Source organism: Rhinoraja longicauda, chromosome 8 (genome assembly GCF_053455715.1).
Source record: "Rhinoraja longicauda isolate Sanriku21f chromosome 8, sRhiLon1.1, whole genome shotgun sequence".
Classification (NCBI taxonomy): domain Eukaryota; kingdom Metazoa; phylum Chordata; class Chondrichthyes; order Rajiformes; family Arhynchobatidae; genus Rhinoraja; species Rhinoraja longicauda.
Window position 1 is genome coordinate 4,315,354 of NC_135960.1, and position 13,518 is coordinate 4,328,871.

At 49.8% G+C, this 13,518-nt stretch overlaps 1 protein-coding gene across 1 annotated transcript; it reads right to left on the bottom strand.

Annotated features, from left to right (window-relative positions):
- Positions 1 to 3,341: 3,341 nt before the first annotated feature.
- Positions 3,342 to 11,485, bottom strand: LOC144596182 (beta-crystallin A2-like). The gene is made up of 5 exons (XM_078404367.1): positions 11,462 to 11,485; positions 8,839 to 9,016; positions 7,056 to 7,197; positions 4,228 to 4,370; positions 3,342 to 3,576 (listed from the first exon to the last, which is right to left on the bottom strand). The coding sequence occupies exons 2-5, from the start codon at positions 8,994 to 8,996 to the stop codon at positions 3,429 to 3,431; spliced, it is 591 nt and encodes a 196-aa protein (XP_078260493.1). The 5' UTR covers positions 8,997 to 9,016; positions 11,462 to 11,485; the 3' UTR covers positions 3,342 to 3,428.
- Positions 11,486 to 13,518: the final 2,033 nt, after the last annotated feature.

Genomic DNA, 13,518 nt, shown 5'->3' on the forward strand with positions numbered 1-13,518 from the left:
TGAATAAATACCTTCGATTTGTACCAGCATCTGCAGTTATTTTCTTACACTAACTGTTAGCTGTTTGCCAGGTGAGAACGAGAAGCTGGTGTGACTTGGGTTGGAGGGGAGAGAGGATGGAAGAAGAGAGAGAGAGGATGCCTAGGTGACATGAAAGTTAGAGAAATCAATATTCATACCACTGGAGAAAGACACAAAATGCCAGAGTAACTCAGCGGGACAGGCAGCGTCTCTGGAGAGAAGGAATAATGAATGGGTGACGTTTTGGGTGGAGACCCCTCTTCAGACTGATGTCAAGGGGAAAGGGAGATACATAGATAAGGAAATGTACGGTGTGAAAACAGGACAAAGGGGTTTGGAGGTCAAGGAAGATTGGTCAGCCATGATCACAGTGAATGGCGGTGCTGGCTCGAAGGGCCAAATGGCCTCCTCCTGCACCTATTGTCTATTGTCTATTGTCTATAAAATTTATAACACTGCCCAAGTTGTAAGCTGCCCAAGCGAAATATGAGGTGCTGTTCCTCCAATTTGCGCTGGGCCTCATTCTGACAATGGAGGAGGCCCATGACAGAAAGGTCAGTGTAGGAATGGGAGGGGGAGTTAATAGACAATAGACAATAGGTGCAGGAGGAGGCCATTCGGCCCTTCGACCCAGCACCGCCATTCAATGTGATCATGGCTGATCATTCTCAATCAGTACCCCGTTCCTGCCTTCTCCTCATACCCCCTGACTCCGCTATCCTTAAGAGCTCTATCCAGCTCTCTCTTGAATGCATTCAGAGAATTGGCCTCCACTGCCTTCTGAGGCAGAGAATTCCACAGATTCACAACTCTTTGACTGAAAAAGTTTTTCCTCATCTCAGTTCTAAATGGCCTACCCCTTATTCTTAAACTGTGGCCCCTTGTTCTGGACTCCCCCAACATGTTTCCTGCCTCTAACGTGTCCAACCCCTTAATAATCGTATGCGTTTCGATAAGATCTCCTCTCATCCTTCTAAATTCCAGTGTATACAAGCCTAGTCGTTCCAGGCTTTCAACATATGACAGTCCCGCCATTCCGGGAATTAACCTAGTAAACCTACGCTGCACGCCCTCAATAGCAAGAATATCCTTCCTTAAATTTGGAGACCAAAACTGCACACAGTACTCCAGGTGCGGTCTCACTAGGGCCCTTACAGCTTGGGTCTCCTCCAATCTGAAGGTCCAAGGTCCTCGACTGTGGTCAGCTCAGCTGCGTCTCTGACTGAGTCCAGCGCTTGAGATTTGGGTGCCACTAGAAGGCCCAGATGCCCCCTGTGACACAGCTAGATGCTGCACCCTCTCCGAGGTGCCTGACGTCAAATGAGACATTTGTCGAGGTCTATCTCCTGCCTCGACGAGGGGGAGCAAGTGAGGGTCGGCACGGTGGCGCAGCGGTAGAGTTGCCGCCTCACAGCGCCGGAGACCCAGGTTCCATCCCGACCACAAGAGCCGTCTCTGTTTGTGCCGGAGTTTGTACCTTCTCCCGGGGACCACGTGGGTTTCCTCTGGGCGCTCCGGGATTCCTCCCGCAGACGTGCAGATTTGTGGGTTAATTGGCTTCTGGGACTTGTCCCTATTGTGTAGGGTCGGCACGGTGGCGCAGCAGTAGAGTTGCTGCCTTACAGCGAATGCAGCGCCGGAGACCCGGGTTCGATCCCGACCGTGGGAGCTGTCTGTACGTTCTCCCAGTGACCTGATTGGGTTTTCTCCGAGATCTTCGGTTTCCTCCCACACTCTAAATGCTCTGAATGCATTCAAGGGAGAGCTAGATAGAGCTCTTAAGGATAGCGGAGTCAGGGGGTATGGGGAGAAGGCAGGAACGGGGTACTGATTGAGAATGATCAGCCATGATCACATTGAATGGCGGTGCTGGCTCGAAGGGCTGAATGGCCTCCTCCTGCACCTATTGTCTATTGTCTATTGTCTATTGTCTATTGTCTATTGTCTATTGTCTATTGTCTATTGTCTATTGTCTATTGTCTCCCACACTCAAAAGGATTAAGTGGTTTGTAGTTTAATTGGCTCGCTATAAATGTGAAATTGTCCCTAGTGTGTGTAGGGTAGTATTAATGTGCGGGGATCGATGGTTGGCGTGGACTTGGTGGGCCTGTTTCCATGCTATATCTCTAACCTAAACTAAACCAAACCATCTCCTCCTGCAGTAAATGCAAAGTGCTCCACCATGCCTTAACACTCTGACAACTTAAGGAGGAAACCGAAGATCTCGGAGAAAACCTACGCGGGTCACGGGGAGAACGGACAAACTCCGTACAGACAGCACCTGTAGTCAGGATAGAACCCGGGTGTATGGCATTGCATTCACTGTAAGGCAGCAACCCTTGGTTCTTGGTCCTCCAAAATATTCCAAATGGAATTTAAACTGGAGGTGGCGGAGTATGGACTTAGGCAAGAAGGGCTTCTTGGAGAAGAAGAGCTGCCTTAAATGTAGTTGTGTCTGGTTGAGTAACTACAGTAGGGTGAAGTCTATTCCACTCTACCGTTGCGCCACCGTGACCGATTCACCCCAGAACTTTATGTTTCTCCGTGCCTTATCAGAACATTGGTTGAGTCGCGTATGGAGTATCGTGTGCATTTATGTTCACCACATTCGGTCCTTCGAGCCAGCACCGCCATTCAATGTGATAATGGCTGATCATTCTCAATCAGTACCCCGTTCCTGCCTTCTCCCCATACCCCCTGACTCCGCTATCCTTAAGAGCTCTATCTAGCTCTCTCTTGAATGCATTCAGAGAATTGGCCTCCACTGCCTTCTGAGGCAGAGAATTCCACAGATTCACAACTCTCTGACTGAAAAAGTTTTTCCTCATCTCAGTTCTAAATGGCCTACCCCTTATTCTTAAACTGTGGCCCCTTGTTCTGGTCTCCCCCAACATTGGGAACATGTTTCCTGCCTCTACCGTGTCCATCCCCTTAATAATCTTATACGTTTCGATAAGATCCCCTCTCATCCTTCTAAATTCCAGTGTATACAAGCCTAGTCGCTCCAGTCGGGCTAGTTGGGCCGAAGGGCATGTTTCCATGCTGTATCACTCTGTGACTATGTGGTCAACTCATTGAAATGGAACAATAGACAATAGACAATAGGCAATAAGTGCAGGAGGAGGCCATTCGGCCCTTCGCACCAGCACTGCCATTCACTGTGATCATGTGCACAATCAGTACCCCTTTCCCGCCTTCTCCCCGTACCCCCTTGACTCCGCTATCATTAAGAGCTCTGTCTAACAGGAAAGATACACGAACAGGCCTCAGATGTTTTGGAAGATGCAGGTGCTTTATTGTTCAGTACAGTTCCTTCTTTACACAGGCAGCTGATATCATTTCCCGTCTCCCGCTCCTCCCCTCTCCCCCCTTCAATCCTCCCAGTGAGTAGATGGTCTGGTCACGGCCTAGTGCTGGACTCTGCGCATCGACTGCATCTGGTTGGTGTGGGCCTGGGTGCTGAACTCGTTGTAGTTCTTGTATTCGCCATTGTGTCGGTCCCTCTCGAAGATGTACTGGTAGCCTCTGTATCCAGGGTACTGGTACCCAACCCAGCTGTGGAGACAACACAACCAATCAATGTGGTAAAGGCCCTCTTGCCCCGGACGTCTTCCCACCATGGGCATGTTCCCCGCCCCCATCAGGGACCACGTAAAGCAAATTCGAACGCACTCCCTTCAGATTCAGGGACCGTTTTTCCCAGCAGTTAGACAATAGACAATAGGTGCAGGAGTAGGCCATTCAGCCCTTCGAGCCAGCACCGCCATTCAATGTGATCATGGCTGATCATTCTCAATCAGTACCCCGTTCCTGCCTTCTCCCCATACCCCCTGACTCCGCTATCCTTAAGAACTCTATCCAGCTCTCTCTTGAATGCATTCAGAGAATTGGCCTCCACTGCCTTCTGAGGCAGAGAATTCCACAGTGTGTGGAAACTCAACCAGTGTGTAGGAAGGTACTGCGGATGTGCAGGAAAAACAAAGTTCAGATGGTCCCTGCTTTCCCTCTCTCTCCATCCCCTCCCGCCCTTCCCAGTCCTCCCACCAGTCTTACTGTCTCCGACTACATTCTATCTCTGTCCTCCCCTGGCGTCAGTCTGAAGAAGGGTCTCGACCCCGAAACGTCGCCCATCCCCTCTCTCCGGAGACCCGCTGGGTCACCGCGGCGTTTTGCGGGTGCGCCTGAGCTAAGCCAGTGGCGACTTACGCTCCAGAGTGGACCTTGATGGAGGCGACTTCCTTGCTGCACCAGCCCATGGCTTGCAGGGATGGGTAGTCATCGCACAGCTCAAACTTGCGCCCCTGGAAGTTCTCGCCTTCGTACAGAGAGATCTTGCTGTCGCTGTGGCTCTGTGGGGCAGAGAGAGACAGAGAGAGACAGAGAGAGAGAGAGGGAGAGAGACAGAGAGAGACAGTGAGAGACAGAGAGAGACAGAGAGAGACAGAGAGAGACAGAGAGAGACAGAGAGAGAGACAGAGAGAGAGGGAGAAAGAATGACAGCGTTAGGAATCTCTGATCAACGTCCATGGCGACGTTTCTGAAGCACGGCACGAGGCCGATTGCCGGCCTGGCACCGTGAGACCCTTGTCCATCGCCCCCCGTTGAATCCCGGTCAGTGGGCGCAGCGGTCGAGTTGTTGCCGCACAACACCAGAGGCCCAGGTTCAATCCTGACCACCGGCGCTCGTCTGGACTGACAATAGACAATAGGTGCAGGAGGAGGCCATTCAGCCCTTCGAGCCAGCACCGCCATTCAATGTGATCATGGCTGATACGGAGTTTGTACAGTATATTCTCCATGTGACCGGGTGGGTTTTTCTCCGGGTGCTCCGGTTTCCTCCCACAGTCCAGGTTTTGCAGGTTGTGTAGGAAAATAACTGCAGATGCCGGTACAAATCGAAGGTATTTATTCACAAAATGCTGGAGTAACTCAGCAGGTCAGGCAGCTTCTCAGGAGAGAGAGGGAATGGGTCAGTCCTTCACTCCCAGATGCTGCCTGACCTGCTGAGTTACTCCAGCATTCTGTGATACCCAGGTTTGGAGGTTAATCGGCTTCGGTGAAGCTTGTTAATTGTCCCTGGAGTGGAGGATAGTGTTGGTGGAGGGGGGTGGGGGCGGGGGGGGGATCGCTGGTCATACTCGGAGAAAACCCACCCGGTCACAGGGAGAACATGCAAACTCCACACAGACAGCGCCCGTAGTGAGGATCGAACCCGGGTCTCTGGCGCTGTGAGGCAGCAACTCTACCGCTGCGCCACCATGCACTGAGGAGACTGTACTTTGAACCTCACGGGCCTGGAGTTACAGAACCACGTTGAGTAGGCTCGGTTGAGCAGGCTAAGTCTCTATTCCAGGCTGAGTAGGCTGGGTCTCTATTCCATGGAGCGCAGGAGGACGAGGGGAGATCTTATAGAGGTGTGCAAAATTATGAGAGGGATAGATCGGGTAGACGCACAGAGTCTCTTGCCCAGAGTAGGGGAATCGAGGACCAGAGGACATAGGTTCAAGGTGAAGGGGAAAAGATTTAATAGGAATCCAAGGGGTAACCTTTTCACACAGAGGGTGGTGGGTGTATGGAACAAGCTGCCGGAGGAGGTGGTTGAGGCTGGGACTATCTCATCGTTTAAGAAACAGTTGGACAGGTACATGGATAGGGCGGGTTTGGAGGGTTATGGACCAAGTGCAGGCAAGTGGGACTAGGGTAGCTGGGACATTGATGGCCGGTGTGGGCGAGTTGGGCCGAAGGGCCTGTTTCCACACTGTATCACACTATGACTCTACAACTCTGCTTCAGAGCCTGAAAGAACATAGAAGATAGAACAGCACAGAAATGGGCCCCCTTCGGCCCACACTGTCTGTGTCGAACATGAGGCCAAGTGATCTCATCCACCTGTACATGATCCATGTCCCTCTATTCCCTGCTCTTCCCTGTGCCCATCCAAAAGCCTCTTAAAAGCCACTCTTGTATCTCCCTCCACCACCACCCTTGGCAGTGCGTTCCAAGCCCCCACCACCCACTGTGTAAAAAACGTGCCCCACACATCCCCATTACAATCTCCCCACCCCCCCTCCACCTTATAGCTGTGCTCTCTAGTGTTGAACAAGTCCACCCTGGGGAAAATAGGAAGTCTGTGTCTCTATTCCATGGAGCGCAGGAGGATGAGGCGAGATCTTACAGAGGTGTACAAAATCATGAGAGGAATAGATCGGGGTAGATTCACAGAGTCTCTTGCCCAGAGTAGAGGAATCGAGGACCAGAGGACATGGGTTCAAGGTGAAGGGGAAAAGATTTAATAGGAATCCGAGGGGTAACGTTTTCACACAGAGGGTGGTGGGTGTATGGAACAAGCTGACTAGTTCCTGACTAGGAAGGAACTGCAGATGCTGGTTTACACCGAAGATAGACAGAAAGTGCTGGAGTAACTCAGCGGGACAGGCAGCATCTCCGGATAGAAGGAATGGGTGACGTTTCGGGTCGAGACCCTTCTTCAGAGAACAGCAGGCGCTGGTTTAAACCGAAGGTAGACACAAAAAGGCTGGTGTATGGCCAACGAGATCAAGGAATATGGGTAGAAAGCAGGAACGGGGTACTGATTCTGGATGATCAGCCCACGATCATATTGAATGGCGGTGCTGGCTCAAAATGGCTGAATGGCCGACCGCTGCACCTGTTTTCTATGTTTCTAATGTTTCAGACTTCTTCAGGTCTGAAGGAGGATCTCAAGCCGAAACGTCACCCATTCCTTCTATCCAGAGTCGCTGCCTGTCCCGCTGAGTTACTCCAGCGTTTTATGCCTATCTTCTTGTGAGCTACCGGAGCTGGTGGTAGAGGCAGATAGTGACATCTAAGAGACTTTTGGATGGGCATGTGGGTATTTAAGGGAATGGGAGGGGTGTTGGATTGTGTTCGGGTGGACAACAGATGGCATTCTGAAGACAGTCTGTCCACACTATCTACTACGCCTTTCACAGTTTATATCCGCACACACACACACACACACACACACAGAAAGTGCAAGGTATCGAAGGGCTTACGGCACTCTTAATGGGGCGGAACGAGAGAAGGTGCTCGGTCCTGTAGCCACTGTTTCCGCTCCAGGCATCCCAACGTGGGTAGTCTCCCTTCTCCAGAATGAACTGCTGCCCCTGGAATTCTGGGTGTTCGAATCCTGCCCATCTACAAAGACGAACAGAGACAGAGAGAGAGAGAGAGAGAGAGAGAGAGAGAGAGAGAGAGAGAGAGAGAGAGAGAGAGAGAGAGAGAGAGAGAGAGAGAGAGAGAGAGAGAGAGAGAGAGAGAGAGAGAGAGAGAGAGGATGGTCAATGGTCATTCCACCAGATATAAAGGTTCTACATCAATATGAGTCATTGTTGGCTCCAGATACTAGACACAGACATAGGCCCTTCGAGCCAACACCGCCATTCAATGTGATCATGGGCCGACCATCCGGAATCGGTACCCCGTTCCTGCTTTCTCCCCATATTCCTTGATTTCGTTAGCTACACTCCAGCTTTTTGTGTCTACAATAGACAATAGACAATAGACAATATGTGCAGGAGGAGGCCATTCGGCCCTTCGAGCCAGCACCACCATTCAATGTGATCATGGCTGATCGTTCTCAATCAGTACCCCGTTCCTGCCTTCTCCCCATACCCCCTGACTCCGCTATCCTTAAGAGCTCTATCCAGCTCTCTCTTGAATGCATTCAGAGAATTGGCCTCCACTGATTTTCCGAGGCAGAGAATTCCACAGATTTACAACTCTTTGACTGAAAAAGTTTTTCCTCATTACCGTTCCAAATGGCTTACCCCTTATTCTTAAACTGTCGCCCTTGGTTCTGGACTCCCCCAACATTGGGAACATGTTTCCTCCCTCGAACGTGTTCAACCCCTTAATAATCTTATATAATCTTATATAAGATCCCCTCTCATCCTTCTAAATTCAAGTGTATACAAGCCTAGGCGCTCCAGTCTTTCGTTAGCTATACTCCAGCTTTTTGTGTCTACCTTCGGTTTAAACCAGCACATGCAAGAGTCAGCCATTCGGTACCTCAGCATCTCAGTATCTGAAATTTTGAAGGATGAGAGGGGATCTTATAGAAACGTATAAAATTCATAAGGGATTGGACAGGCTAGATGCAGGAAAAATGTTCCCAGATGTCGGGGGAGTCCAGAACCAGGGGTCACGGTTTAAGAATAAGGGGGTAGGCCATTTAGGACTGAGATGAGGGAAAAACCTTTTTTCACACAGTGAGTTGTCAATCTGTGGAATTCTCTGCCACAGAAGGCAGCGGAGGCCAATTCTCTGAATGCATTCAAGAGAGAGCTATCTTAAGGATAGCGGAATCAGGGGGTATGGGGAGAAGGCAGGAACGGGGTACTGATTGAGAATGATCAGCCATGATCACATTGAATGGCGGTGCTGGCTCAAAGGGCCGAATGGCCTCCTCCTGCACCTATTGTCTATTGTCTATAAATGAAAGGTGAGTTCAGTAGAGTGATGTGGAAGGATCTATTATTTTTCGGGCTGAGGAATTAAACGTCAGTCTCAAAATAAGACTTCAGACTAAGTTAGGAGATATCGGGTCAGGACATAACCTGGTCGTAGAGATCAAAGAAGTTACTTAGTAATGCTGTATGGTAACTCCAATTCCACTGTACCGTAATTGGTACAGGTGACAATAAATTGATCTTGGAATCTTGACATCTTGAAATCTTGTTTTTCTACCCTACTAATGTTGGGAACCTTCCTTGGCAGGGAGGTGAGGTTGGGGAAGGCGGGTGATAGAGATGGATCTAAAGGTACTCAGGTACTTACGGTCCACATTCTACTTTGATGGATCGGATCTTGTTGAATCCACGCTCCATGATGTTGGCGCATTCCAGCATGAACTCGCAGTGCTTTCCTTGGAAGTTCTGCTCTTCCCACACTGTGATCTTCCACTGTCCCATGACATCCATTGGCTGGGTTGTCATCGTGAATGGTTCTGTGTCTGCTGGAACAGCAACAATGTAAAGTCCATTAGTCCATTGCCAATCCGGTCACAAATCAAAGGAGCCATCTCCAGTGTTGGTCTGGAATCGGCACCTTTTCACCTTTGCCTTCATACTTTCCAGGAGCAAATTTTGGCCATTCGGCCCATCGAGTCTACTCTGCCACTCAATCGTGGCTGATCAGTCTTCCCCTCTCAACCCCAATCTCCTGCCTTCTCCCCATAACCCCTGACACCCTTACCAATCAGCCATGATCACATTGAATGGCGGTGCTGGCTCGAAGGGCCGAATGGCCTCCTCCTGCACCTATTGTCTATTGTCTATGCCCTATTGACTAATGTTCCTGTGACGTCAGTCTGTCATCCATGGAACGAGTCCTTTAAATTATTTCAACACCATCTGCAGGGCGTCACGGTGGCGCAGCGGTAGAGTTGCTGCCTTACAGTACCGGGTTCCACCCTGACTACGTGGGCTGTCTGTACGAAGTTTGCACTCTCTACCCGTGACCTGCGTGGGGTTTTCTCCGGGTAGAGACAATTTACTATTTTTAAATATCAAAACCGATTAACCTGCAAAACCTGTAAGTCTTTGGAAACTAGAACACAAGGAGAAAACCCCACACAGATCACACGGTGAACTTACTGCCTTAATTATATCCACTGACTTGGCCTCCACAGCTGTCTGTGGCAAAGAATTCCACAGATTCACCACCCTCTTTGACTAAAGACATTTCTCCTCATCCCCTTCCTAAAAGAAAGTTACTAGGTTAATTCCCGGAATGGCGGGACTGTCGTATGTTGAAAGACTGGAGCGACTAGGCTTGTATACACTGGAATTTAGAAGGATGAGAGGAGATCTTATCGAAACGTATAAGATTATTAAGGGTTTGGACACGTTAGAGTCAGGAAACATGTTCCCAATGTTGGGGGAGTCCAGAACAAGGGGCCACAGTTTAAGAATAAGGGGTAGGCCATTTAGAACGGAGATGAGGAAAAACTTTTTCAGTCAGAGAGTTGTGAATCTGTGGAATTCTCTGCCTCAGAAGGCAGTGGAGGCCAATTCTCTGAATGCATTCAAGAGAGAGCTAGATAGAGCTCTTAAGGATAGCGGAGTCAGGGGGTATGGGGAGAAGGCAGGAACGGGGTACTGATTGAGAATGATCAGCCATGATCACATTGAATGGCGGTGCTGGCTCGAAGGGCCGAATGGCCTCCCCCTGCACCTATTGTCTATTGTCTATAAATGAAAGTTGAGTTCAGTGGAGAGATGTGGGAGGAATCTGTGGAAATCTCTGCCTCAGACCTCCTCCTGCACAAATTGTCTATAAAGTCCTTTAATTCTGGGGCTGTGACCTCTGGTCCTAGACTCTCCCACCAGTGGAAACATCCTCTCCACATCCACTCTGTCCAAGCCTTTCACTGTTCCGTACATTTCAACGAGGTCCCCCCCTCATCCTTCTAAACTCCGCTCCAGGCCCAGTGTAGACAAACACTCACCATAGCAGTTCACCCACTCATTACTGGGATCATTCTTGCAAAACCTCCTCCGGAACCTCTCCTCAGAGCCTCAGATACGTGGCCCAGATTGGCTCGCCACACTGCAAATGCAGCCTGACCAGCGTCTCATCCAGCCTCAGCATTTAAAACCATAGAAACATAGAAAATAGGTGCAGGAGGAGGCCACTCGGCCCTTCGAGCCAGCACCGCCATTCATTGTGATCATGGCTGATCATCCACAATCAGCAACCTGTGCCTGCCTTCTCCGCGTACCCCTTGATTCCACTGGCCCCTAGAGCTCTATCTAACTCTCTCTTAAATTCATCCCGTGATATGGCCTCCACTGCCCTCTGTGGCAGAGAATTCCTCAAATTCGCAACACCAAGGGTGAAAAAGTTCCTTCTCGCCTCAGTTTAAATGGCCTCCCCTTTATTCTAAGACTGTGTGGCCCCTGGTTCTGGACTCCCCCAACATTGGGAACATTTTTCCTGCATCTAGCTTGTCCAGTCCTTTTTATAATTTTTATACGTCTCTATAAAATCCCCCTCACATCCTTCTAAACTCCAGCGAGTACAAGCCCAGTCTTTTCAATCTCTCCTCATGCGACAGTCTCGCCATCCCGGGGATCAACCTACGCTGCACTGCCTCAATTTCGTCTCTGTTTTATAGACAATAGACAATAGACAATAGGTACAGGAGTAGGCCATTCAGCCCTTCGAGCCAGCACTGCCATTCAATGTGATCATGGCTGATCATTCTCAATCAGTACCCCGTTCCTGCCTTCTCCCCATACCCCCTGACTCCGCTATCCTTAAGAGCTCTAACTAGCTCTCTCTTGAATGCATTCAGAGAATTGGCCTCCACTGCCTTCTGAGGCAGAGAATTCCACAGATTTTTGCGCACTCGAAATAAACGCTAGCTAGCACGGGAGGCTGGCATCATCGTGCTTACCTGGGTCTGTGTTGGCTGGATCCCGAGAGGCTGCTGTGTTGTTGCTCAGCGCGGCAGAGCCCTCTTTTATACCCCGCGCCCGTCCCAAGCGTAAAGTGCCGAATGAGCACAAATACCTTGCTGGCTCAGCGAACTCCGGTTCCACTGCAGAAATGTTGGCCACGGACGAGTCAAAAAAGGCCATTGTCGCATAGGTCAGCGGTCTCTACCTCCCTCCCTCTCTCCCCCCCACCCCCCCCACACCCCCCCCCACCACCCAATCTAGACCATCACAACAATGGAAAATGCTGTTACCAAGCTTGATCCGAAGCCAGAGACCCAGCAAAAAGGGACTGACGCGACACTATAGCCTCACTGCCGAGATAATTCAACACACACCACTCTCCAAACACAATACCCTGGATACACAGCGGAGGTTTAGCGAGATTAGGCGCAAAATATTTCGGAAATACTGAAAGGTCTGGATGTGGAGAGGATGTTCCCGCTGGCGGGAGAGTTCAGGGCCAGAGGCCGCAGCCTCAGAAGACCTTTAGAAGGACGTACCTTTGGAAAGTTTAGAAGAAAATGAAGGGTGTCAGCTGTAGGGAGAGGTTGAGCAGGCTGGGTCTCTATTCCATGGAGCGCAGGAGGATGAGGGGAGATCTTATAGAGGTGTACAAAATCATGAGAGGAATAGATCGGGTAGATGCACAGAGTCTTTTACCCAGAGTAGGGGAATCGAGGACCAGAGGACATAGGTTCAAGGTGAGGGGGAAAAGATTTAATAGGAATGCGAGGGGTAACTTTTTCACACAGAGGGTGGTGGGTGTACGGAACAAGCTGCCGGAGGAGGTAGTTGAGGCTGGGACTATCTCATCGTTTCAGAAACAGTTGGACAGGTACATGGACAGGGCAGGTTTGGAGAGATATGGACCAAGCATATCCTCCTGCACCTATTGTCCAATTTACTGTATTAATTTATTTTTTGTGTTAAAAAAAAAATAATTCTATTCTGTTTTGTAGTTTAGCACAATCCGCAGGCATTGCCACTTTCATTTCACTGCACATCTGGTATATGTATGTGACAAATAAACGTGACTTGACTTGACTGGGTAAAAGACTGTGCATTCACCTTATCTATCCCCTCATAATATTATACACCTCTGTAAGATGCGCTCTGTCTAATATTATACACCTCTGTCTAGATAGAGCTCTTAAGGATAGCGGAGTCAGGGGGCATGGGGAGAAGGCAGGAACGGGGTACTGATTGAGAATGATCAGGCATGATCAGATTGAATGGTGGTGCTGGCTCGAAGGGCCGAATGGCCTCCTCCTGCACCTATTGTAAAAAAAATTAAAAATTAAAAAAATTAAAAAGATCACCACTCATCCTAGTGAGCTGCAAGGAATAAAGTCCTAGCCTGCTCAACCTCTCCCAACAGCTCAGGCCCTCGAGTCCTGGCACTCTACCTCTGCGCCACTGTGCTGCCCTCTGGTATTGGTTTCATTATAGCCGTGGGGTGTGAATTTACCATCTGAGCGTGCGATCCCTTGCCTGGGATCGGCGCACCAACCCCGCGGTCTGTGGACTTTAACATCGCGGAGCTCGCAGTCTCGGGTTGACAATAGACATATAGACAATAGGTGCAGGAGGAGGCCATTCGGCCCTTCGAGCCAGCACCGCCATTCATTGTGATCATGGCTGATCATCCACAATCAGTAACCTGTGCCCAACTTCTCCCCATATCCCTTGATTCCACTAGCCCCCAGAGCTCTATCTAACTCTCTCTTAAATTCATCCAGTGATTTGGCCTCCACTGCCCTCTGTGGCAGAGAATTCCACAAATTCACAACTCTCTGGGTGAAAAAGTTCCTTCTCACCTCAGTTTTAAATGGCCTCCCCTTTATTCTAAGACTGTGGCCCCTGGTTCTGGACTCCCCCAACATAGGGAACATTTTTCCTGCATCTAGCTTGTCCAGTCCTGTTATAATTTCATACGTCTCTTTAAGATTCCCTCTCACCCTTCTGAACTCAGCAAGTGAACGGTCAGTTCTTGAAGTTGATGTGTTGGATGCAG

Bases quoted from the DNA above. Each gene is read 5' to 3' on its own strand.
- LOC144596182 (XM_078404367.1), bottom strand. From the start codon at position 8,996: ATGACAACCCAGCCAATGGATGTCATGGGACAGTGGAAGATCACAGTG. The intron at 7,198-8,838 runs GTAAGTACCTGA...TCGTCTTTGTAG, and splicing joins ATCAAAGTAGAATGTGGACC to ATGGGCAGGATTCGAACACC. The intron at 4,371-7,055 runs GTAAGCCCTTCG...TCTGCCCCACAG, and splicing joins TCCGCCCCATTAAGAGTGCC to AGCCACAGCGACAGCAAGAT.